This window comes from Rhamphochromis longiceps, linkage group LG5 (genome assembly GCF_057381845.1).
Source record: "Rhamphochromis longiceps isolate RC_006_pf linkage group LG5, R_longiceps_female_GT1.1, whole genome shotgun sequence".
NCBI classification, from domain to species: domain Eukaryota; kingdom Metazoa; phylum Chordata; class Actinopteri; order Cichliformes; family Cichlidae; genus Rhamphochromis; species Rhamphochromis longiceps.
In genome coordinates this window covers 2651864-2679365 of record NC_140561.1, presented here as the reverse complement: position 1 = coordinate 2679365, position 27502 = coordinate 2651864, and the positions used below count along the sequence as shown (strand labels likewise).

Below are 27502 nucleotides of genomic sequence, written 5' to 3'. Positions count from 1 at the left end.
AAAAGCCTAACCTTGACATCTCAGCATTTGTCAATAACTTCAAATCCTGGAATGCCATTTGAGATTGTTCTGGCCCACATTAAACCCATATTTCTTTTTATTGCCTATAACTAAACAATGATTTTGTTTATGTTTACATTAGCTTTAGAATTAATTATAATTTACTGTCTTTATTAGTCTTGACAAATAACACAGAAAAAGATGCGGCAATGCCTAATATCTATAAACATTCACTGCCCTTCAACAGAATATTGAAAAAACGTGTTAAGTTTAATAATTACTTCCTCTGAACTGTCAGCATGTATATTAGACCCCATTAAATGAAGAATGAAAGAAGTCTCACTATTCATAAATAATTCTGTCTCCACATCCATCACTTGACCCGGTTGTCTGAGCTAATTATGGGCCAATGTCCAACCTTCATTTTATTTAAAAAATCTTGAAAGAGTTATTATAAAACAGCTGACAGATAATCTGCTGATTAATGGTTTATTTGAGGAGTTTCAATCAGGTTTCAGTATTCATCACAGTATAGACGTAATAGTGAAGGTTATGAATAATCCTCTTATGGACTATTTGGCAATGGATTCATCTCTATTGTCGTGTAATGCTGTGCTGCTGTCAGGTTTTGGACCCAATATGCAGGAATCGGGACAAGTTGAGACATGAAATGATTTTAACTTTATTGCTGATTACTTGCAGAAGATAACAGAGTACCAAAGCTGGAACCGGAGCAGAGCAAGCAAGGGAAGTGAAGGGAACAGAAAGGAAACACAGAGGAATACAGGAATACAAACAAACAAAGGGTTTAAATACACAAAAAGGAACAGGGCAAAGTGAAGACACCCGGAGAGAAACAGCTGAGCTGAATACACTTAATCACATAATGGAAACCAAAACTGAACACAATTCAGAGGACAAGAGACTATTACAATAAACAGGAAAAGCAGACAGAGACTATGACACACCAGCTTGACATAGACAAAGAGGGAAACAAACATGGAGACATGACTGACTCGGGAAAACGAGACAAACTACAGGGCACAGTGGGACAGGACAAAGAAAGGGACACAACTGGGGAAACAAAGGGAACAAGGGAAAAAGGGAGTTTTTCCTTCCCATGTTCATTAAGTGATTGCTCATACAGGGTGGTCTGATTGCTGGGGTTTTCTATCTATTATTAAACTGAATTGAGTTGAATATGCTTGTTGTCAGAAATATTTCAGGATTCAGATCCTGCACCAGTAATACATAAATGGCCTCAAAGCCACCCATCTTGTGTACTTGTGAATTGTTTTCTTTTGGCAGCTTGTTTATTTCCAAAAGGGGTTGCCACGGTGAATATTCACTTCAATTTTAAATTCAATTTTATTTATATAGCGCCAAATCACAACAACAGTTGCTTCAAGGTGCTTTATATTGTACATTAGATCGTACAATAATACATGCAGAGAAAAACCCAACAATCATATGACCCCCTATGAGCAGCACTTTGGCGAAAGTGGGAAGGAAAAACTCCCTTTTAACAGGTAGAAACCTCCAGCAGAACCAGGCTCAGGGAGGGGCGGGGCCATCTGCTGTGATTGGTTGGGGTGAGAGAAGGAAGACAGGATAAAGACATGCTGTGGAAGAGAGACAGAGGTTAATAACAGATATGATTCAGTGCAGAGAGGTCTGTTAACACATAGTGAGTGAGAAAGGTGACTGGAAAGGAAAAACTCAGTGCATCATGGGAATCCCCGCCAGCCTATGCCTATTGCAGCATAACTACGGGAGGATTCAGGGTCACCTGGTCCAGCCCTAACTATATGCTTTTTAAACCTAATCTTAAAAGTAGAGATAGAATAGATTTGCATCATTTGGCATGCATGCTGGATTGAGACTGTCACTGGTCAACATGTTAAAAAAACTTACCCTACTCTTCACTTTTCATATCACTTTAGAATGAAATACAGTCACTGAGGCCTGTACTGACAAGCAGGGGTTTGGGTTATCCAGATAACTTCAGGGTTAACCCGGATTCTCTGTACTATGAAGTTGGATCCCTTCTTACCAGGGTAAATCACCATAGTAAATTATGTTGTGAGATTAACCTGGTCAAGTAGGTCAAGTTCTAGATAAGAGATTAACAAGTATTAACTCAACACCTACTGTCCAATCAATTCTCCAGAATATAGCCAGAATATATCACCATTTCTGAAAGAACATCTGTGGGGAGAGTAGGTCATGTCTTTGTGTTCCCCTAATGAACATTAGTAATAAATAATATCGATTTACTTACTCTGTCTGCAGAGTTGTCAGACGGAGTGATTTTTTTTTTTTAAAAAGAACCTTTATTTAATGTGGAACGGATGCTCCAAAGAAAAGTTAAAATTAACTTTAGTGGGTGAAGGGGGCCAGAAACTCTGGCTGCAGAACAGTTCTGGGGAGTGGCCTGTTACAGAGGCTTAACAAGGCTCAAAATCTGGGGCTGCTCATGAGGGCAAAGAAATGGAGAGAAGCTATCCCAGGCTATACAGGATGCCCTGTGCATGGGGCCCAGGATTCTCACGTTTGCACAGTATTCTCAGGCAGCACAGAGTGGGCATACAGCTGACTGTGGAGGCAGGTGTTCAGGATGTGGCCAGGCTCCCCTCACCCTCAGAGCTGGGACTGTTCAGGGTACTCAGTCTCTGGGTTTGCTGTCTTGGCCTCAGTCTCTGGCTAACCTGGGTGGCAAGACTAGTGAGGAGCTTGCTTGGGTGGCTGTGCTGCTGCAAAAGTAATGAGGGCGGCTTTTGCGCAGGAGGTAGAGCAGGTCACCGACTGATCGGAAGGTTGGTGGTTCGATTCCTGGAAAATTAATTGGTAAATACTAACCCCAAGTTGCTCTCCGATCCATCCATCGGAGTGTGAATGTAGTTAGAAATAACGTATAGAGAAAGTGCTTGTGATTGGGTGAATGTTGTATACAGCACTTTGAGTATTCCGGGAGAGTAGAAAAGCGCTATATAAGAATCAGTCAAGTCACACCATAATGACTGAAACGAGTACCACTGGGCTGCGAAATCAGCTTAAATGAGAATACTTTTCAAAAGTTAAACTGCAGGAATGTCTTAAAGACATAAAGACCTGGATGGCCGCTAACTTTCTGCTTCTTAATTCAGATAAAACTGAGGTTATTGTACTCGGCCCTGAAAAGCTTAGAAATATGGTATCTAAGCAGATTCTTACTCTGGATGGCATTACCTTGGCCTCCAGTAACACTGTGAGGAACCTTGGAGTCATTTTTGACCAGGACATGTCCTTCAACGCACATATTAAACAAATATGTAAGACTGCGTTCTTCCATTTGTGCAACATCTCTAAAGTTAGAAATATCCTGTCTCAGAGTGACGCTGAAAAACTAGTTCATGCATTTATTACTTCCAGGCTGGACGACTGTAATTCATTATTATCAGGAAGTCCTAAAAACTCCCTGAAAAGCCTTCAGCTAATCCAAAATGCTGCAGCAAGAGTCCTGACAGGGACTAGAAAGAGAGCAGATTTCTCCTGTTTTGGCTTCCTGTTAAATCCAGAATTGAATTCAAAATCCTGCTCCTCACAAACAAGGTCTTAAATAATCAGGCCCCATCTTATCTTAATGACCTTGTAGTACCATATCACCCTATTAGAGCACTTCGCTCTCGCTCTGCAGGCCTACTTGTTGTTCCTAGAGTATTTAAAAGTAGAATGGGAGGCAGAGCCTTCAGTTTTCAGGCCCCTCTTCTGTGGAACCAGCTTCCAGTTTGGATTCAGGAGACAGACACTATCTCTACTTTTAAGATTAGGCTTCAAACTTTCCTTTTTGCTAAAGCATATAGTTAGGGCTGGACCAGGTGACCCTGAATCCTCCCTTAGTTATGCTGCAATAGACATAGGCTGCCGGGGGATTCCCATGATGCATTGAGTTTTTCCTTTCCAGTCACCTTTCTCACTCACTATGTGTTAACAGACCTCTCTGCATTGAATCATATCTGTTATTAACCTCTGTCTCTCTTCCACGGCATGTCTTTCATCCTGTTTTCCTTCTCTCACCCCAACCGGTCGCAGCAGATGGCCCCGCCCCTCCCTGAGCCTGGTTCTGCCGGAGGTTTCTTCCTGTTAAAAGGGAGTTTCTCCGTTTATTTATAGTTTATAGTTAATTGGAAAAAATTAACAAAAGAGGATACAACCAAAACTGAGAATTAGATTATGAAAAACAAAGTGAGATACAATACAAACTTAAAATGAACAAAGATGCAAAAGACATGACCCCTCTGGAGATTCTTTGATGTAACTTTATTTTTTTAAAATGATTTTATAGAACATGATATATTCCTACCCAGCCAACATGTATATAAAAAAACCAGGTGGGGCCTATATATACATAGGCCCCACCTGGTTTTTGCTCGGGCTGGATGGGTACCATGTGGGCATGGGCTCAAACTGGGCTTTTTGTATGGGGCCTACTTGGGTTTTCCACCTTGGTTAGACATGGGCAAACATAGTCATTTAAAGAAAAGCTGTTGTTGTGTGCCCCATATGGGGCAAAGTGAGGTAATCAATATATATTTTTATTACTGATGACACAGGTGGGGCCTACCTGGTCAAACTATATGGGTCACACAGGGGAAAATGCAAGTCAGACCCGGAAAACATGTCTATGTGGGCCCCAAATGGGTCATGTTAAGTTAACATGGGCATATATTTTACATGGGCTCAACATTGTTTAGTATATATGGGACCCACTTGGGTTTCTAACATTAAATCCATCTGGGTGGGCATCCAATGTAGGTCCTACTTGGGTCAGTGATGGTAAATGTGTACATTGATCCAAAATGGTAGCACATGCTTATGTGAGGATTCTTCTTCTGTGAAGAGCCAGAGAAAGTGTTATTTGAATAAAGGAGGATTTATTCCAAACAAGCCCATCACAGATTGCACACAACCCAGGGAGTTCTGAAAGTCTGAAAGTCAAACTGTAAAAAGAAACTCAAAAGAAAGCATCAACATAACTCTCTTTTATAACCTGCAGACGGCACCCATGGGGTACCATTCTCTAACAAATCACCCTAACTTTAACATATTTGGCACAACCTCAGTCTATCACTTTTGCTATCCTTAGGTACAGTCAGATGTTCTTTACCCTTCATTTTTGACCCTCTCAGTATTTAGCCTTGGCTAGCGAATGTACTCAAAGTCCACGTTGAGACCTCAGGATGTTATGTGTTATCAGACACTACAACCCAGCTGTCAAGTGAGACCATAGGAACTTGTTTTTGAACATTCAATGTTACTCAAAACACTCCGCACACTATTCCAAATAACTGGTTTAAAACTGGTTACGTTTTAATTTTAGATTTCATTTTAAGTACTTAATGTGAACTTTCAGCGCTCTGCATGGTAGGCTGCATGGTGAGGCTCAGATAAGATAAAATAAGGACTTCATGATTCTTCTTAGGTAAATTCACTTGTCACAGCGGCAATAATAAGTGATTAAAACGGACGCAAGAGTAGAAAAAAAGAAAAGCAAAAAATACAAATAAAAAACCTAAGATAAAAGTGAATTACACAGACAAAATCCAGATTTGGCATTTACTTGAGCAAATATACAGTTGAGGATTTTTAGTAGATCAGACACACTCTACTGTATTAGAGAAAAGACAGTACATGGAAGTTGGAAGTTTTGGTTAATCAGATCCAGTAAAGCTCCTGAAGTATATTACTGATCTGTTAAAATGTTACTCTTCAAACTTGTGCCCTCAAATTATATAACCAGAAATAATTTACATTTTCTTTGAACTAGTGGAAAGGAGAGGGGATGGGGTCTTTCAAGCAGTCACACTTCAACTGTGAAACTCCCTTGTCTTTATGAAGTATTGACACTATTGAAACTTTTCAAAAGCAGCCTAATGTTAGAAGAGCTTTTAGGTAAACTGTTTCTGTTGTTATTCTTCTTCTTATCATTATTATATATTTTATTAATTACATTTTTATTATGATGTTGATTTGGGTGACAAATATTATATATGAATTTTTTAAAACATATTGATCATCCCTATACTTAGGGCTGCACGATTTTGCATAAAATGAGAATCACGATTTTTTGGCTTAGAATTGAGATCACGATTCTCTCACGATTTTCTTTTCCAGTATAAATATTTATTGCACTTATTAACTGCACATCAACTTCGCAACAGTTGAAACTGAACATAAAAACAATAAATAAACATAAAAACAACAAATGTCTCACGTTTTGTTGTTGCCACAAAATGTTGTGCTGCTTGAAATTCCGTCTCCACCGTTGCTCGACACTGCGTGTACAGAGCAGGTAGTGCAACAACAGAAAAGTAGTTGCGGGACGGCACTGTGTAGCGTTTGTCTAGGGCATAGGTGTCAAACTCTGGCCCGCGGGCCAAATTTGGCCCGCAGCCTAATTACATTTGGCCCGCGAAGCCATACCAAATTATTATTAGAGCTGGCCTACTGGTATTATACAGCTAATACAGTGGGGCAAAAAAGTATTTAGTCAGCCACCGATTGTGCAAGTTCCCCCACCTAAAATGATGACAGAGGTTAGTAATTTGCACCAGAGGTACACTTCAACTGTGAGAGACAGAATGTGAAAAAAAATCCATGAATCCACATGGTAGGATTTGTAAAGAATTTATTCGTAAATCAGGGTGGAAAATAAGTATTTGGTCAATAACAAAAATACAACTCAATACTTTGTAACATAACCTTTGTTGGCAATAACAGAGGTCAAACGTTTACTATAGGTCTTTACCAGGTTTGCACACACAGTAGCTGCTATTTTGGCCCATTCTTCCATGCAGATCTTCTCGAGAGCAGTGATGTTTTGGGGCTGTCGCCGAGCAACACGGACTTTCAACTCCCGCCACAGATTTTCTATGGGGTTGAGGTCTGGAGACTGGCTAGGCCACTCCAGGACTTTCAAATGCTTCTTACGGAGCCACTCCTTTGTTGCCCGGGCGGTGTGTTTTGGATCATTGTCATGTTGGAAGACCCAGCCTCGTTTCATCTTCAAAGTTCTCACTGATGGAAGGAGGTTTTGGCTCAAAATCTCACGATACATGGCCCCATTCATTCTGTCCTTAACACTGATCAGTCGTCCTGTCCCCTTGGCAGAAAAACAGCCCCATAGCATGATGTTTCCACCCCCATGCTTCACAGTAGGTATGGTGTTCTTGGGATGCAACTCAGTATTCTTCTTCCTCCAAACACGACGAGTTGAGTTTATACCAAAAAGTTCTACTTTGGTTTCATCTGACCACATGACATTCTCCCAATCCTCTGCTGTATCATCCATGTGCTCTCTGGCAAACTTCAGACGGGCCTGGACATGCACTGGCTTCAGCAGCGGAACACGTCTGGCACTGCGGGATTTGATTCCCTGCCGTTGTAGTGTGTTACTGATGGTGACCTTTGTTACTTTGGTCCCAGCTCTCTGCAGGTCATTCACCAGGTCCCCCCGTGTGGTTCTGGGATCTTTGCTCACCGTTCTCATGATCATTTTGACCCCACGGGATGAGATCTTGCGTGGAGCCCCAGATCGAGGGAGATTATCAGTGGTCTTGTATGTCTTCCATTTTCTGATGATTGCTCCCACAGTTGATTTTTTCACACCAAGCTGCTTGCCTATTGTAGATTCACTCTTCCCAGTCTGGTGCAGGTCTACAATACTTTTCCTGGTGTCCTTCGAAAGCTCTTTGGTCTTGGCCATGGCGGAGTTTGGAGTCTGACTGTTTGAGGCTGTGGACAGGTGTCTTTTATACAGATGATGAGTTCAAACAGGTGCCCTTCATACAGGTAACGAGTGGGGGACAGAAAAGCTTCTTACAGAAGACGTTACAGGTCTGTGAGAGCCAGAGATTTTCCTTGTTTGAGGTGACCAAATACTTATTTTCCACCCTGATTTACGAATAAATTCTTTACAAATCCTACCATGTGGATTCATGGATTTTTTTTTCACATTCTGTCTCTCACAGTTGAAGTGTACCTCTGGTGCAAATTACTGACCTCTGTCATCATTTTAGGTGGGGGAACTTGCACAATCGGTGGCTGACTAAATACTTTTTTGCCCCACTGTATATATATTCTTTAGTATTAAGCTTTGCTTGTTCCATATTCAGTTTTTCAGCAAAACTTGTTTGAGTCCATAAGAAGAGATTCATTCTTAAATCTGGAGGAAGATTTTTTTTTTCAATAAATATTAATGTTAGCCCGCGACCTTGTTCCAGTTTTGAATTTTGGCCCACTGTGTATTTGAGTTTGACACCCCTGGTCTAGGGTGTTGATCGTTTTCCTAAATCCCTCATTTCGCACAGTGTTGATGGGAGCCATATCTTTGGTCAGGTGATAAGTGATAGCCTCCGTAATTTCTTTGTGCCTGCGGGAGTTCGACGTGTACAGGGAAGCGCTATATAAGGTTCCTGTTATTGGTGTTTGGGTGGTTGACCGGGACGGATTTTCTCCTGTCACTTTCTCGTCATCCCTGACGTGCTCTCCGTTGTTTTTCCCGCTAATTTTAGCATCACACGGCACAGCTTCTGTACCACGTGGTATAAGGCTCCGCCCTTGTCATTTGTTGAGCAGGAAGAGGGAGCGCTTGTTTTCATGCAGATTACGTCCCGGATCAAAATGCGGTACAATCGTCTTTTTTTTTTTTTAATCGTTGTCATTTGGAAATGAGATCGCACGTAAGTATGAATCGAGATCGCGATTTTCTAACGATTAATCGTGCAGCCCTACCTATACTTAATAAAAAACTTAAAAATAAAATTGTTCTTTTAAATTTGTGCATTGTTTGACTGTTAAATTGTTTGTATCAGGTGTAAAATGACTTTTTAAATAAAGTTGTTTTTAATGTGAGCAGCTCCCATCGCGTCGTTTAAAATGAGGGAGGAGCAGATTGCACCGCGTAGCAACTACTCTTTGCGGTCTTTCGTCAGTTGCAGCCTTTTTTCTCACTGGTGTTTGAGAACATGGAGGACAAAAGGATACCAAAGAATCGAAAACTATGACAAAGGTAAATACTGAAAGTTTGATAAGTTTTTATCATTGGTTATTTTAGTTACTTTCTATAGTTGTCCTAAACAGTATAAGGGGGATAAGCATAACATCTTTAGCTAGTTTTAGTGGATTCCCGCTCAGGTAACTCGGCCATTATGGATTACCCAGTAAACAAAATGGCTGAACAGTATGTTAAATGTTTGAACATGAGCTAGTTATACCATGTCACGTAAGATACATGTGCAGTGTAGCAAGCTCACCTTATAGTGGTGTAAAACATGAGGCGTATGAGGTGATTGTTTAAATTTGAAAACCACTAGGGACCACTTATTACTATGTCACCAATTGTTTACTTATAGGAAATTTAGGATTTATATCTGTCAAGTCATTTGTTCTGGCATAAGTCACCATTTTGATATATCTTCCTGTGACTTTAAAGTCTGTCAGCTAGTTAGATACATTTTGCACTGCTAGTGTTTGCTGCTTGAATTAGTCAGTTAACCATATAAACACATGCAGTGCCTTTCAAACTTTTAATTACACTGTTCATTTTGTGCATTAGTAAGAGAATATTTTATATTAAATTATCCTGGGAAAAAATGAAAATGTTTGTATTTTTTTCTCATGCACTTTCTTTCATTTCCTTATCACGTTTAAATTCCTTATCACAAACACCATCTTTGACAAGTAAGTAACTTTCATATTATTTGTATTACTTATTAGCCATATTCAATAACTTGCACAGATTATTTTGAAAAGTGATGGTCTTTGGGGCATCCTTGAAAGTAGTGCATTACTTAATTTTATTGTATTTTTTACTGGTAATCAGTATATATATATATATATATATATATATATATATATATATATATATATATATATATATATATATTTATTTATTTAAATTTCTATCTTGTATGCTAACAATAATGCCAACAGTGTTCTCTTCACTTGTCCCACAACTCTGACAGTTTTGGTCCTCTGCTGCCCCGCAATTGGCTGATTTCCATCTGAGCTACTACTGTCAACTGCATTAAACTGATTTTACATCGCCTTGTTATTCTAATCTTTATCTGCGTTTTGGACTCCAAACACTCACACTTGCTGAGAGCAAGTGTGAGCTCACAAGAGTGTAAGGCGTGTAGTTCAATAAAGTGATCGATGTGTTCACTAGCTGATTTCAATAAACCGGTAACTTATAAAATCTATATTTTATAGGAAGTACATTACTGATTAAAGTGGTAATAAACACAGTAACCAATAAAAATTTAAATTTCCTGTTATAAATAAAAATATTGCTGTGAGCTTGGTTTTCTAACAGCAGGTGTGAACATCTACAGTCTTTCAGCTCTGGTAAAGATTTAAAAATAAAGGCATTAAATAACATAACATTAAACACTAAATGAGTTTGATGGTGTTGACTGCAGCAGCTCAATGTTAATCAGCTGATAGTGATGGAAGCAGATGAGCGTTTTTCATCATGGTTGTTGGAGTTGTGTAATATGCTGGTATTGATATGATCAAAAATGAACTGAGTTGTTTCCTATTCTATAGAAATTGTACATCTAATTAATAACAAGGCTTTCTGCTGATGTTATCAATTAAAAATTAATTGTTTTATTTTTAAGCAACAACTTTTTAGCATGCAATCACGCCATGCCATACAGGACAGATTTGTAAACCGTGCGTACAAAAACAGACTATTTTACAAAATTGCTCATTCAACAAATGTAAATCACAGCAGATTTTTTTGTTGTAGGTGCACTGTCACAACTAGAAATGTGGGAGGAAAAATTGAAGGCAGAACAGGAAAATGCATGGAAATAACAATTTTCCTTTAAGCACGTCAGTAAAGGTAGATCCGGATACTTGATAACTGTTGGTATAGGTATGAATCTCCACTATCACAGGTTTTAATTGGGAGGCAACATGCAGATATACAGGAGGACTATAAACAGCAATTCCCATTGCATACAACTCTTTTAGAAAATACCAACAACACTGATCATTTATCACTTGCTGGTCTACAGACTTTACAGTGTGGATGGATGGAAAATCTCCACTCTGGCTGAAGTGGTGCTACAAACAACTCTGCGCTCAGGTTTCCTGGCTGTGTGTGGATTTAAACTTACACATCCAAATTTTGACCCTATTGTTCTTCCTTTCAGCTGATTGGTCAATTTCATGTCAATCACAAATTTAACAATCCAATCAGAGAACATCTCCAAAAGTTGATTGTGTTCATCTGGATGTAGCATTTTCAGTGGGAGAAAATGCTGAAAACGCTACCTCCACATGAACAGAATCAACTTCTGGAGATTTACTTACCTGGATGATTGAGCATGCATCAAGACAATCAAGAACAGATAGGTTTGGCTGCTTTACGGCGCTTCAGGTCCTGGAAGAATAAATTCCCGTTTACATACCAGAGTAGCATTTTCCTTCATCACCACGAAGGAAAACAGTCTGTGCGTATCCGAGTTCAGTGGTTTTTGTGTCACAGGGCTTATAATATGTGTAAAAATCTGGCCAGGGACCATCACATCACACTGCTACCATATTTTTCTGTTGCTATCATGTTTCTTTTCTGAGATGTTGTTACTTTTATGACAGATGTAACGAGAAATCTTCCAGAAAGTTAAATTTATTATTCTAATCAAATGTTTGATTCTGATAACAGATAAAGATTTTTTTTACTTTTCTTCTGCTTTGATAGTTTATACAAATTTTGGGCAATTCCTGTTTATTTGAAACCTTTAGCCCCCAAAAAGTTGTCAGCGACAGGTTTTTCCAAACCTGTCTCGTCAAACCTGAGCTCTACCAGGCGCCCAACATGCCTGGACTTTTAGAAGAAAAGAAGTGTCCAAAAATAAACCACAGGGTCAAATACTTGATTTTGTTCAGTGTTTTAGAGTTATTAATTCGAATTGACTAATTTAAATCTTTTATTCATGTACATTTTGATCGCCTTTAGTAAAAATGGCAAAATTTCAATTTCTTTTTTTTTTGTCTCTTATTAATCCCTGATTACACTCATATAGTATACAGTAGAGGAAAAAAAACTACCAGATGTCATGTACTGGCTGTGTGGAGGCAGGAGAAGACCCAAACGCAAAACTCACGGAGACTGGAACTGAACTCAAAAATGCTGCTTTATTGCAGAAGTGCAAAATAACAGAACAAAACCGGGAATATAAACTAAAGACCGAGGGAACAGAAAGCCACACAGGTTCGGGGAAGAGACATTGACGACGCGACACTGACCTGATGGAGACATGCACATAAATACACAGAGGGTTAACGAGGGAAGTGGGAGCACACGGGGAACACAGCTGACACAGATAATCATAACGAGACAGGGCAGGAGTGAACACAACATGACGCATACTGACGAGAGACTGTCAAAGTAAAACAGGAAGTACACGGAGGTTCAGACAGGAGGAGAGAGAGCACAGGGAGAACACAGACATAACAGGCTGGGGAAAACATGGAATAAAACACAAGGAGAGACGAGGGCTCACAGATACACAGGGGCACACAGGAGGTAACCAAATAAGGAACATCTTAACTAAATAACCCAGGAACCAAGGCATAAATAGGGAACAAAATACAAAAAACACACAAAAACTAAGAATACTGTGCCAACATGGCCCAGGACCATGACACCAGATGTGTAAAGTAGTAGTAATGCTGAAAAAAGCGAAAAAAGCACACACACTCACAGCTGATTTTATGACACTTTTACAGCTAAAACAATATATAATTCCGGTTATCCTGCGTATCATTATGGGGGATGAAGGGTTAAGGAACTGCAATTAATTTTTATAGTTTAGCTTGTGTTTACAACCATATTTTTTGTTATCACCACACAGTAAACATTAACCAATATGTAAAGCGTCCATGTATCCTCCATTCTTGGTCCATTATCTTAAGCTTAGGCGGCCCCCTGCGACCCAATCCGGTACTAAGTAGAAAGGCCCAGACTTCACTCTCTCCAGGCACTTGGCCCAGCTCCTCCGGGGAAATCCCAAGGCATTCCCAGGCCAGCTGAGAAACATAGTCCCTCTAGCATGTCCTGGGTGTTCCTCTGGGTCTCTTCCTGGTGGGACGTGCCCAAAACACCTCCCCAGGGAGGCATCCTAACCAGATGCCAGTATCTAATCTGTCCTTTTTGTATGTTCCCCTCAGGTTCCCATGGTAGCAGATACAGGGGGAACAAGTGTAGACGATGCCACAAGAAAGATGATGAAATTCCTCATATCACCCGAGCTGGCTGTGGAGTACAACATGCTTGGCCGACATGGGGAAAAAAAGTTCAGGGATTTGCATCTTTTTAATGTTGTGTATGGTAAGTTAGTTTCACTTGAGACATTTGAACTTTAGAAAAATAAACTTTTTTAATAAAGTGTTTGAAAGTGCAACTGAGATTGGTTATCATGCAATTTTTATATATTTTTTGAGGCAATAAAGTGAAATAAACATTGTTCTTTGCAAATCATCACCAAATGAAGTAAGCTAAGGTTAACTTTACTTTGGCTTTCCCATTTTTCTTCTTCATTTGCAGAGGCACTGAAGAAAATATTGAACATCAAAAGTCAACTTGCAAGAAGCAGAGAAGGCTCTGTCCAAGTGGTTCACTGGAGCTAAAGACAGAGGAGGACTGAGGGATGCAAGGGTACAAAATAGACTTACGGCTCTGTAAAAAAACAAACCCTGCTGATTCAAGATAAGCTTTTGAGTCTTCCATCTGACCTTTCCCCCATGTTGCTTCAGTTCCAAATATCTAAGGAATTTTGATGTAGTTTGACATTTCTAGTTTTTCAAAAGTTTACGCACTTTGGACAAAATAAAAAAAATGTGAAAAATGTTGTTTTGTGTATCCTCGTGATTTTTGTAATAGTTATATTTACAATGGATGGTTACAATGGTTACAATGGTTAATGGTTATATTTTTGTTTGCAGTCAGCTTTAATATATTTGGTGTCTTTGTGTCACAGAACCCGTATTGGCCGTCTGTTAAATTGATTTGGTGACTGTTTTACTACATGGGGCCCACCCGGTGCCAGAAATGAGCCAATTCAAACTAGAAGTGAAATGCAACTACAGAACCCACTGATAATGCCATTCCAACTTTTTAGCTCACGTTGTCCTCATGTTGTACCCACTAAGAACTTGAAAGATGGGGCCCGGGTGGGTCTCTGTGTACTTTGCTCAGTTGGGGCCCATTTAGTTCCCAGATTTTACCAATGTAACACCGAGATAGGCTAAAAAGTGGGTTTTAAGTGGGATTGTCCGTGGGTTCCATAATGGCCCCATTTTATAAGCCCATGTGGTACCCACATGGTATCCACAAAAAAACTTGAAAAATTGAAAATTAAAAAAAGCGGAATCGGCTGTTCAAAACCCCACAAGGCTGCCCGCTGGGATTGAATCGAGTGGTGATATGTCTGTGAAGGTTCTCAGTCATCCAGGTCACCACATGTGGTGTATGCTGTACAGTGCAGCGAGGAATGCTCAGACCTCTACATTGGAGAGACCAAACAGCCACTTCACAAGCACATGGCACAACACAGAAGAGCCACCTCCACAGGACAAGACTCAGCAGTCCATCTGCATCTTAAGGATAAAGGACACTCTTTCAAGGATGCCAATGTTCACATTTTGGACAGAGAGGACAGATGGTTTGAAAGAGGAGTGAAAGAAGCCATCTATGTCCACTGTGAGCGACCATCTTTGAACAGAGGCGGGGTTTACGACACCAACTCTCTGCCATCTATAATCCAGTTTTGAGATCCCTTCCCAGACGCCTTAACGCCCACTCACATCCTGGGCCACCTGACCTCAGGAATTCACATGATAAGGTGGGGCCAGGTTTCACAATGAACACACCCGAAACTCTGGCTGATTGGGACCCACACCCAGTTTCCCACCTTGGCTCAGGCGATTAGAGGATCATCAGGGGGTCCTTTTGTCCCTCTGTGAGGGGTTACTCCCACTAGGTTTATATCTGGGACTCTCCACCATTTGACCTTAGAACTGAAGAAGCTTCTTGGATGAGAGGTGAAACGTCTTCAAGTAACTTAAAGAAGTCCAGACGCTTTTCTTTGAAAGCTCCTTTGACAATCGAGTGGTGAGTTCTCAAAATGGGCTCACTGAGCGCAGCACGAATAAGATCTTGGAGAAGCTTACGGCTGCTGTGAACACTCAGAATAAAACCTCTGAGCAAAATTTGATTACATCTTGGAGAAGCTCACTGTGGCCGTGAGTTCTCAGAATCTGCTCTTTGAGCACAAGAAGGACAACATCACAGAGCGTAAGTTTGATAACATCATGGAGAAGTTTGCGGCTCTCCAACAGGAGATTGAGAGACCAGTGTCAGACTGTTAGAACAGCTTTGAAATTCATATGAGTTGTTCGCACTAAAGTAAAAACCATCATCACTTCATGCGGCTACCACTTCGGCGCCAGCTGTGATCTCAAGGCTGGAGCTGAACAACAACTCCCTGATAACAGACTGTGCTTAGACTGTTCTTCCTATCCTACGCAAGGCCACCTGGGTTGGCTGGAAGACTGTTTACTTAGCCTGGCAGGGCGAAGGACACTGTCTCAGCTGAACTCTGGACACGCACACACACACATACACTGATACACACGGATCCCCCCTCCCTTTCCAAAAGCCTTCGATGCTTGTGCCCTCCCGGGGAAGATGGCGGTCGACTGGACCAGCGCAGACATGCTGCAGGACCGGATGCGCTGCCTACACCGGCTCTCTCTTACCCTTTACCCGCCCCTGTTGCTTACCTTGTGTTTCTATGGTGTATTGATAGTCATGTGCTTTTTGTACTGAGGTGTTTTTTCTGTTATCAAACTGTTCTCCCACCAGGAGCTCAGTCTGAGTGGAGTTTTTTTTGTCCTCCTCTCACCTCATGTTATGTATTTTCGTTGTTTTTTTCCTGTCAGCCTACCTTTCTGACATGTCTTCCCAATGTGCTGTTTGTGTAAGTTTGGTCAGAAGGTTCCTTTGTAAGTGCGCATGCGCCATTAGCGTGCAGCCTGCTGTAACCCTAATTTCCTTTGGGATTAATAAAGTATTCTGATTCTGATTTTGATATAAGTGGCACTGTAGAGCAGTTTAGAAACGCCCTTGTCTGAATCCAATAAAATACATAACTTTTCACTGGACCTGAGACATATGCAAAATCTATGGGTTTTTGAGCATGTTAAGGATCCCAAATTCCAATACATTTGCCTGATAATATGAACTGAACAATTACAATACAGCTTTTGCGCTGTTAGTGCTTGTGCCCTAATAAGAAGTGGAACAGATGCAATAGGGCCTTCACACTTTTAGTGCCTGCGCCCTAATTAGCAGTTACTAACAGCAATTAACTAAGGTTAAGAGTGGCAACAACAACAGTGCTCACTGACAGAAAAGTTAAGAATATTTTTAACAACTCACGTCAGTGTCACTGTCATCTGTGAGAAGTGAGCTTTACTGGCTCATCAACTTGTATCAGACTCCTTTCAAAAAGTTTTATTTCCTCTTCAAAACTAAATAAAGATAGATGCTTCTCACCCAGCATTGACAGCTGAGGTAAACAAACAGGAAGATGGACAACAACCTACAAGCTCTTACTGGTCACTTTGCAGTCTGAGTACATTCACTACAGATTTCATTTCATTTCATTTCATTTCATTTTTATTTATTTCACACTTGGTACTACAAATCAAACAAAACAACCACATCTTCTATCAACAAAACACAACAACCATGTGTGAAAAGGAGCAGGAAGAAGAAAATATTCTTATTAAACCCTGCCCCCTATCTACCATCGAACTTATATCACCGATGGGCACCAAAAATCAGGAACAAACTAATATTGACATTTCTCTCCGGTCGAATCCCAAACCAACATCACATTCATTCGCATTCTTCATACTGAGTTATCGTTTTAAACATATAACACTTTTTAAAACATTGTAGATTTATACAATTCTTTAAATTATAATGAAGTGAATTCCACAGTCTTATACCCCTAACCGTTGTGCTCATTAATCTTTGTGTAGTCCTGGCTAACTGATGTTTAAAATAAAATTTCCTTCTATTCTCTTCTCCCCTTGAACACATCAAAAATACTCTTTGTAACTTAAAAGGCAAAATATTATTTTTAGCCTTAAACATAATTAATAATGTCCGTAATTTCACTAAATCTCCTAATTTTAATAATTTTGATTCTATAAATAATTTGTTTGTATGTTCTCTATATTTAACATTATGAATTATTCGTATAACTTTCTTCTGTAATAGGTTTAAAGGTTTTATGGTATTCTCATATGTATTCCCCCAAACTTCAACACAATAGTTGATATATGAAAAAAACAAAGAAAAATATAAAATACGCATTGTTTTATAATTTAATAAATCTCTTATACTACCCAAAATATAAATACTTTTGACCATTTTCTTTCTAATATGTTCAATATGAGATTTCCATGTCAAATTCTCATCCACTATTACACCCAAAAAACGAAATTCAGTAACTCTTTCAATCAATTCTTCCTCTATAAACATAATGACTTTATCCTCCTTTACACGATTGCCAAATATCATATATTTCGTTTTTGTCAGATTCAAAGATAATTTATTTACATCAAACCATTTTTTTATTCTTAACATCTCAGAAGTCATAATTTCAACCAAGTCTTTCAAATTCTCTCCAGAGCAATAAAAATTTGTGTCATCTGCAAATAAAATCGAATTTAACCTTTTAGATACGTCACAAATATCATTAATATATAAATTAAAGAGTTTAGGTCCCAAAAAGATTAACCGTGCCCTGAGTTTTTGAGGTTAATCTAGGATATTCTAAAATATTTAAGTGATCATTAATTCCCCGTAGCCATTATTTATTTCCTAATTCATTGCTTAAGTTTTGATATTATTCAAAGATTTTAAAATATACTGTGTACAAAATGTACAGTAGTAGAGACATGCCCACCAGCTACGACCGTTATAGGGCATATTCTAAGTTTATTGTTTTTGATCTCTCTTGGCTGAACTGTTAAGACCTATTAATTAAATAATATTTATGTGAAGTCACTTTAAAAAAAACATTACACAGTTGAGATAATCAAAAATTAACAGCAGATTTTTATAACTAGAAACGGTAGAGACAGATTTCACCTGTTCTCATTTATACTGAGAGAAGAGTGGATCTCCTGAAGTCCATTATGAGTTCTTTTGTTTTAAGAACATTCAGCTTCAAGTTGTTTTCTGTTGTCTACCTCCGCCCTGTATGCTGTCTAAATTATATATGCTGTCTTAATTACGCCTTATTATTTGTATCTTAGCTCAGTCATTCTTGATCACCCTAGGCGTCGTCTTCCATTTTGACCTCGGGACTTCCAAACCATATTCGGCACAGATGTTCCTGTACACTATGCCGGCCACTTGGTTATGGCGTGCCATGTATGCCCTGCCTGCTAGCATCTTGCACCCTGCTGTTATGTGCTGGATTGTCTCTGGGGCATCTTTACACAGCCTGCACATGGGGTCTTGCCTCATGTGATAGACCCCAGCCTCTATGGATCTTGTACTGACAGCTTTTTCTTGTGTTGCCATGATTAGTGCATCTGTACTGTCTTTCAGTCCAGCTTTGTCCAGCCACTGGTAGGACTTCTGGGTATTAGCCACCTCCTCTATCTGCTGGTGGTACATACCGTGCAAGGGCCTGTCCTTCCATGATGGTTCCTCCTCTTCCTCCTCTTTCTTGGGTTTCTGCTGCCTGAGGTATTCACTGAGCACTCGGTCAGTTGGGGCCATCTTCCCAATGTATTCTTGGATGTTCGTTGTCTCATCCTGGACTGTGGTGCTGACACTCACCAGTCCCCGGCCCCCTTCCTTCTGCTTAGCATACAGCCTTAAGGTGCTGGATTTGGGGTGAAACCCTCCATGCATGGTCAGGAGTTTACTAGTCTTGATGTCAGTGGCTTCTGTCTCCTCCTTTGGCCAAGTTATTATCCCAGCAGGGTACCTGATCACGGTACCTCTGCAGGTACTTGGTCGTTGCAGATGTCCTAGTGGCCCCAGGTACTTGTAGCTGTCCTCTATGTCTGTAATGTTGCCTTCTGGTAGTTCAATCCCCTCAATTCTGACTACTTCCCTCTCTTCATCATCATCCGACTACACTTCTCCAGTCCGAACGACATTCCAATGTCATTGCTGTATTGCTGAATCGATTGCTGAATCGATGTCTCGTTCATTGCTGAATCGATGTCTCGTTCACTCTTGGCATACAGCTTGATGCCATCCATGTAAAGGAGGCTGCTGACAACTGCTCCATTTCGTAGTCGGTATCCGTAGCCAGTCTTGTTAATGATCTCACTAAGGGGGTTCAGGCCTATGCAGAACAGCATTGGGGACAGAGCATCTCCTTGGTAGATCCTGCACTTGATGCTGACTTGTGCTATTGGCTTGAAGTTGGCCTCTAGTGTTGTACGCCACATCCCCATTGAGTTCCTGGTGAAGGCTCTTAGGGTCCTGTTTATATTGTAATCAATCCAGGCAGTGCACAGGTTGGTCAGTCTGGTCTTGCAGTCTCGGGCGACTGCTCGGTCTAACACGTAGCTGGTGTTTTGCACCTCTGATGTTCTTGCCAGTTCCTTTCAGTGCCCCACTCATGTATTGAGCCATTCGCTTGTTCATCTTTCAGGCATCAAGAGGGCCAACGTGTTGTGCTGTCATCTTCCATATTGAGTTGATTGGTTCTGCTGCCTGTCTCTCCCAGATCAACTGCCCATTTGCGCTAGGGATGGGTATCGTTTAGCTTTTATCCAATACTGGTGCCAAACCGGTAGTTTTTTAATGGTGCTGGTGCTTAAACGGTGCTCGAACTGGTGCTTAAAGAATGGAGAACACAAACTTTGTCCAAAAACCTCTCATGTTTAGCTGTTTTCCACTTTTTCTTTGGTCATTTTAGCCTTTTTGGCCAGGGTGAAGGGAGTATCTGCCATCAAACAAGAAGACAGCCGCATGTAACTACAACGGTGTTTGCTAGATCACCTTACATGCATTAATGTAATAACGTGGTTAGCCTACTCAACGTAAATTACACACGAACAACATTAAGCTACTCACGCAGAGAAGAACGGCTGCTGCTGCCATCATCCATCATCATTTCTGCTACACTGGCAGGGCTAGGGGCCAGGACTCTCCCCTCGTGTTTTTGGGGGATGTTGCTAACTCCGGTCCGATAACAGGCACCACACCCGCAGTAGATGTGCTCGGTGTGAGCTAGCAAGCTATCAAATACGGCGCATTTCTCAACTTTAAAAAAAAACGCTATGCGTCGCCAGGTCTTTCATCAGATTTGAGGTGTTACCTCCTTTGCACAGTATCACAGTATCAGCTTAAAGCACTTGTTGCAGGCTGCTGAGTTTGCATCTTTTGCTGTGAAGTACAGCCAGAATTTTGACTGCTTCGCCTGGGGCATTTTTAATCTGTAGCTCTGCTCTAAAAGAACGTACGTACCTAGGCCCACCTACTATCTTTGGAAAGATAAAATGATTGGCTAGAATCCAAAGTGTATGACATCTTAGGAAAAAAAGCACTGAAATAAAGCACTGAAACGTGCAATGCTTTTCGGTCTGGTTACTACTGTTTATGTCAGAACCGGTGCCATAATGGCATAATGGCCGGTACCCATCCCTTATTTGCGTGTGTGTGAAGTTAACTCTACTTGGACAAACTGCTCGAAACAGGGATTTGAGTCATTGTGTACTTCAGATGGGTTAATAAAGACATTAAATTAAAAACTTTTAATCAGATTAATCATAGTGATAGATTAATATATGTTGTAGAGGACATATATATATATAAACACCCAGCACGCCCCTGCGGGCGGTTTATCCTTCAAGCTCGGGTCCTCTACCAGAGGCCTGGGAGCTTGAGGGTCCTGCGCAGTATCTTAGCTGTTCCCAGGACTGCGCTCTTCTGGACAGAGATCTCCGATATATATATATATATATATATATATATATATATATATATATATATATATATATATATATATACACACACACATATCAGTGGCAGATATCCAAGAAAGGGTCTCCAGTATGAAGAGTTTGACGGCACCAGGGCCCGACATGGTTCACGCCTACTGGCTAAAGAAGCTGACTGCACTCCACGAGCGTCTGGCAGCACAAATGAACCAGCTGCTAGTTAACGAGAGACACCCGGAATGGCTAACCAAAGGTCGGACGGTCCTGATCCCCAAGGACCCCAAGAAGGGACCGGTCCCCTCCAACTACCGACCAATAACCTGCCTCAGTACTACATAGAAGCTCCTGTCAGGCATCATATCGGCTAAGATGAACAGGCACATGGGTCAATACATGAGCGGGACACAGAAAGGAATTGGCAAGAATACCAGAGGCGCAAAACACCAGCTACTGGTAGACAGAACAATCAGCCGAGACTGCAAGACCAGACTGACCAACCTGTGCACTGCCTGGATTGATTACAAGAAGGCCTATGACTCAATGCCCCACAGCTGGATACTGGAATGCCTAGAATTGTACAAGATCAACAGGACCCTAAGAGCCTTCATCAGGAACTCAATGGGGATGTGGTGTACAACACTAGAGGCCAACTCCAAGCCCATAGCACAAGTCACCATCAAGTGCGGGATCTACCAAGGAGATGCTCTGTCCCCACTGCTGTTCTGCATAGGCCTGAACCCCCTCAGTGAGATCATTAACAAGACTGGCTACGGATACCGACTACGGAACGGAGCAGTTGTCAGCCAGCTCCTGTACATGGATGACATCAAGCTGTATACCAAGAGTGAACGAGGCATCGATTCACTGATCCACACTACCAGGCTATACAGCAATGACATTGGAATGTCGTTCGGACTGGAGAAGTGTAGTCGAATGGTAACAAAGAGAGGGAAGGTAGTCAGAACTGAGGGGATTGAACTACCAGAAGGCAACATTGCAGACATAGAGGACAGCTACAAGTACCTGGGGATCCCGCAGGCAAATGGGAACCATGAAGAGGCCGCTAGAAAGGCTGCAACCACCAAGTACCTGCAGGGGGTCAGGCAGGTCCTGAGGAGTCAGCTGAACGGTAAGAACAAGATCCGGGCCATCAACACGTACGCCCTGCCCGTGATCAGGTACCCTGCTGGGGTAATAGGCTGGCCAAAGGAGGAGATAGAAGCCACTGACATAAAGACAAGAAAGCTCCTTACCATGCATGGAGTGTTTCACCCCAAATCCAGCACCCTGAGGCTGTACACTAAGCAGAAGGAAGGGGGCCGGGGACTGGTGAGTGTCAGCACCACAGTCCAGGATGAGACAACGAACATCCAAGAATACATTGGGAAGATGGCCCCAACTGACCGAGTGCTCAGTGAATACCTCAGGCAGCAGAATCCCAAGAAAGTGGAGGAAGGCGAGGAACCATCATGGAAGGACAGGCCCCTGCACGGTATGTACCACCGGCAGATAGAGGAGGTGGCTGATATCCAGAAATCCTACCAGTGGCTGGACAAAGCTGGACTGAAAGACAGCACAAAGGCACTAATCATGGCAGCACAAGAACAACCTCTGAGTACAAGATCCATAGAGGCTGGGGTCTATCACACCAGGCAAGACCCCAGGTGCAGGCTGTGTAAAGATGCCCCAGAGACAATCCAGCACATAACAGCAGGGTGCAAGATGCTAGCAGGCAAGGCATACGTGGAACGCCATAACCAAGTGGCCGGCATAGTGTACAGGAACATCTGTGCCGAGTATAACCTGGAAGTCCCAAGGTCAAAATGGGAGATGCCCCCAAGGGTGGTGGAGAATGACCGAGCTAAGATCCTGTGGGACTTCCGGATACAGACGGACAAAATGGTGGTGGCTAACCAACCGGACATAGTGGTGGTAGACAAACAGAAGAAGACGGCCGTAATGATCGATGTAGCGGTTCCGAATGACAGCAATATCAGGAAGAAGGAACACGAGAAGCTGGAGAAATACCAAGGGCTCAGAGAAGAGCTCGAGAGGATGTGGAGGGTGAAGGTAACAGTGGTGTGAAATGCTGTATACATTTCATCAGAGTGTGGTGGCCAGTGCTCTCTTTAGTGCTGATGTGTGTTGAGGGTGCATCCTGATGGACAAAAAAATCCAGCTCAGTGTTTGGAAGGAGACTTGACTCACTTAAGACTGTGGTGTATATGGACACATTGAACAAACTGAAAGAACAACGGCAAAAACTCTCTTCATAGCCTCCCAGCTGGGCGAAAGAGCAATGACAGAACGTGTCATTGCTGATAGGATTTTCCTGAAGATCTGAGCAGTTCAGGAGGTTCCTTGTTCCCATGGCAATAAGAGTTGTAAAAACCTTCTGTGAGTCTAGAGTAGAACAAAGAATTAATTTATTTGGATAACCTGGTGTCTCTCATGTTTGGCCATGGTTTTGGCCAAAATTACAACAGGGAAACTGCATAGTGACAAATGTGAAACAAATAGATGGGAGTGTTCAGAACGAGACAGCAGGTAAGAATAGAGAACATTTATCGATGGCACTATCAATGCAAGTTTGTATTTCAGAAAGAAATCTCAGAAAAAAAAAACAACTCATGGAGTCAAAAAGGTTAGGGTGGTATCACTCATCCCCCATCACCAGTAAAAGTCACATTTGTCTTAAAAAAGAAATCCATTATGCAACAGTAACAGAATTAACAGACTCACTAATGATGATGAACATTGTGACTTTTGTGTTGTTTTGCTTAACTGGGGCCTGCATTAGTTCTCAGAGGTATTACCATGTCTAACTGTACAATTTCCATCTTATATTTTGGGATGCCATCTGCCAGTAGCACATTGATCAAGGTACTTATTTTAAATATATAAAGATATAAAAATAAGTATCCGATTCTATTAAATCAGAGTTTATTTTATTTTATTAATGGTTTTAACAGAAATGTCATTCCATGTCTTCTAGTAACATTCCATGTTACTAGAATAGAATAGACTAGGCTAGACTCGAATAGAATAGAATAGAATAGAATAGAGTGCCTTTTATTGTCACTATACACATGTAAAATGAGATACAGAGCATCTCCTACTCAGTGCAGACAAGAGTCGTGGAGTACTTATGAACTACTACGACTACAGCAAACATGTGGAGGTTTAATCATAACTCACTGATGATGATTTTAATTGAATTTATTGAGATACACAGTGGCTACTGGAAGCTGTGACAACATTAGATGACCTGTTCATAATTAGCCATGTGCTGTAGTGATGAGGTTGGGTATGGAAGTCAGTGCAGTATACCAGAGGACCTAAACACATTTCACGGTCAGTCCACAACCAAAGCAAGCCATGTGCTAAATAGTGCCAAATGATTTTGACCACCATGGCTAGCACCAGCACTGGATCCACTGCCTCCCGGTTTCTCTCCTTTGAATCTAAAAATGAATAGCAGCCATCAGTCATTGTCAGGGCCGTCTTTCTCCAGCCCAGACGGATGGGAGTGACTAATGTCACTGCATGTTACTGTCCAGCCCTCCCGCCTCCACTCTTGCTCACTCACATCAAACAGACCTGACAGGCCACCAGCTATGGACCAAAGGGGCACCTCAATGTCACCTTTTTAGATATTTGGGGGAGGTTGTGGGGGTGGGGACTTGTTGAGGGAACACAATCAGCTCCCAGCATCCCACTCTTTGTTTTGTTTGTTGACTGACAGCTGAGGTGCTTTCAATTGGCAGTAAAGAGGATGTTGCCTGACAAATCTCTCGATTGTTGGGTAGCTCACTATAACTTCTATTCATATCGATTTTAGTGGATTTATTTAAACACATCAAATTTAATTACATCTTTGAGAATATTCTGCTATTATGTGTGGGAAAGAACTGATTGCACTGGTTGTAGCCCATTTTTAGCAAGCAAAACATGTGCTGTTTATTTGAGATGTTGGGCTAAACAATACTTGTCCCAGTTATTATATTGAGGATAACAACTTCATCTCTTAGGATTGCTTTCCTGTAACAGAACATGAAATATCCTTTGTGTCTACAAACATGTTTGGAAGCTACATTAGAGTTATGTGTCTGTCAATAATGACTCTAAGTATTCTGTGTGCTAATGATTTTTATTGCTAGGGAGCATGCCTTAAATACAGTTGTGTGTATATGAAATTTCACTAAAAATATGCGAAATCATTGGAAGGACATTTTTTCCCTTCCTTCAGTATATACAAAGCTCAATATTCTTTTTATATAAAGAAGCTATAAAATTGCTTTGAAATAACTCAAATTTCTTTAAATAAGGGGTGTGCGTTCTTTTTTTTAACTACTGGATTTTACTTTACTAAAATGTGTTTTTTTTTCTTAGCAGGTTGTTGTTGGGCATACTCTACGGTGGCTTTTGTGTAAGCCTCCTGAGAACCAGCCTATTCATTTATGCCCTCTGTAATGCACATTTGGTTTTGGTCTATAAGTAATTTGACTCATTTGAAGTCCTGATGCACTAAATAGAGGACATTCTGGGCTCTCCATTGATGTCTCATGTGTTTGGTTGGCTTCTTTTAGCTACAAAGAGAAGGGAAATCACAAAAAAGTTCAATGGGAACATTCATTTTTCCTTGGTTCTCAGGAGCAAATATCATATTTATTACAAAGCAACAGCCACATGTTTAGTGTAGCATTCCAATTTTTCTTTTAAATTAATGACAAAATTGGTCAAATTTTATTTTGCAAAGTTGTGTTATAATCATTGACAGTATAAACATGGGTGGGTTTGAAAAATTAAGGTTTCAAAATGGTGCATTAATCATGACATGAAACTGCATGCTCAGTGGTTAACAACTTGTCAATCACCAGTCATCAGCCAGTGAGCGTGTGGTTTCATCTGTTTTTCTGCATCCAAAATGACACTGGTGGAAAAATCTTCTACATGAGACTACACAAAGACGTCAGTGACATCATGTCCATACTGTCAATTATAACGACATTTTTATCTAAAATTTGTTCTACTTTCAATATACCACTTTGATTTCAAAGAATCATTAATTAACCCCTCTACTTTGATGAGTAAAATAGATTATTGTGAGTCCTCATTCTTTGCTCATTCTCAGGTATTTAGTGTGACAGTTAAATGGGGCCACACTAGAGAGCTGGGGGCCACTGCCAATGCTGTGAAGAGGCATCAGAATGATGCCCTTTTTGTGTTTCTGACAAATGTAGAAAAGGCATTCACTGGGAAAATGATTATTATTACTTTCTCTTGTTGTAGTAAGTATAATCACAGCCAATATGGTGTTTAAGCTCATGTAAAGAGAGTTAATGCACAAATTTTGCCAATCATGCAAATTATGAATGACTGCATAACATGAATACGACACATGACATTTGCCTTTTTTATGTCTTTCTCTCTCTGTGTGCCGCATCGTCGAATGCATAATCTGGCATAAACAGATGCTGATCGAGCCCAGAAGCATGGCATGGACGAGTTTATTTCAGCTAACCCCTGTAACTTTGACCATGCCTCGCTGTTTGAGCTTGTCCAGCGCCTCACTCTGGACCACAGGCTTAATGACTCATATTCCTGCTTGGTAAGTAAATCAAAATCCAAAAAGAGTCTAAAACCTATAATTGATAGAAAAACCGGCAACAATGGTGGCTGTTGAGAGGGAAACAAAGAGAAACGATTGAGGTGTGCCAAATTTCACATGAAAAGTACTGAAAATCAGTGGCAACAGGTCTTATGGAGTGAACACAGGAATGCATTCTGTATCTTAGCAACCGTAGTGTCTTAATAATAACAAAGTCTTACTATCAGTAAAGATGTGGTTTAATATGCTCGCATGATACTATTGTTAAGTGCTATTACAGAGTGTTATAGCATATAAACATCACTTATTTCATCAGAGGAATCCGACAACAGTGTTTCTGTGTGTTACCAACAGGGCTGGTTTAGTCCTGGTCAGGTGTTTGTCTTGGATGAGTACTGTGCTCGTTATGGTGTTCGAGGCTGCCATCGCCATCTATGTTACCTGAGCGATCTGCTGGAGAGGGCAGAGAATGGAGCCATGATTGATCCCACACTGCTGCACTACAGCTTCGCCTTCTGTGCATCCCATGTCCATGGAAACAGGTAAATATCAACTCCTGTCTCCTTTATTTGCCCCAAATGCTCCAGTCCTCCTTTGTCAATGCAGAAATCACTGAAACTCTGAATAACTGAACTCTGAACTGAACAGTTAACCCTCTCAGGCTCAAATTAAACTTTTTGTTGCTAATGCACAACCAAGTCCTGCAGTGGTACTTCTGAGTAAAACAAACTCATCAAATATGTATGTGGGGTAATCAGGTTGTTAGTTTTCAACTGTTGCAAATCGGCAACGCCTGCCTCGAGAGGATTAACTAATAATTAAAACTGGAACAGGGGCAGACCACATATATGTGGA

At 40.9% G+C, this 27502-nt stretch overlaps 1 protein-coding gene across 1 annotated transcript in view; it reads left to right on the top strand.

Annotated features, from left to right (window-relative positions):
• Window positions 1-27502, top strand: part of LOC146669047 (calcium-dependent secretion activator 1-like) — a 337734-nt gene that overhangs the window by 168382 nt on the left and 141850 nt on the right. The window contains exons 12-13 of the mRNA XM_085405453.1: window positions 26511-26647; window positions 27002-27189. Of these exons, the coding sequence (XP_085261579.1) occupies window positions 26511-26647; window positions 27002-27189 (325 nt within the window). The remainder of the gene's footprint in view (window positions 1-26510; window positions 26648-27001; window positions 27190-27502) is intronic.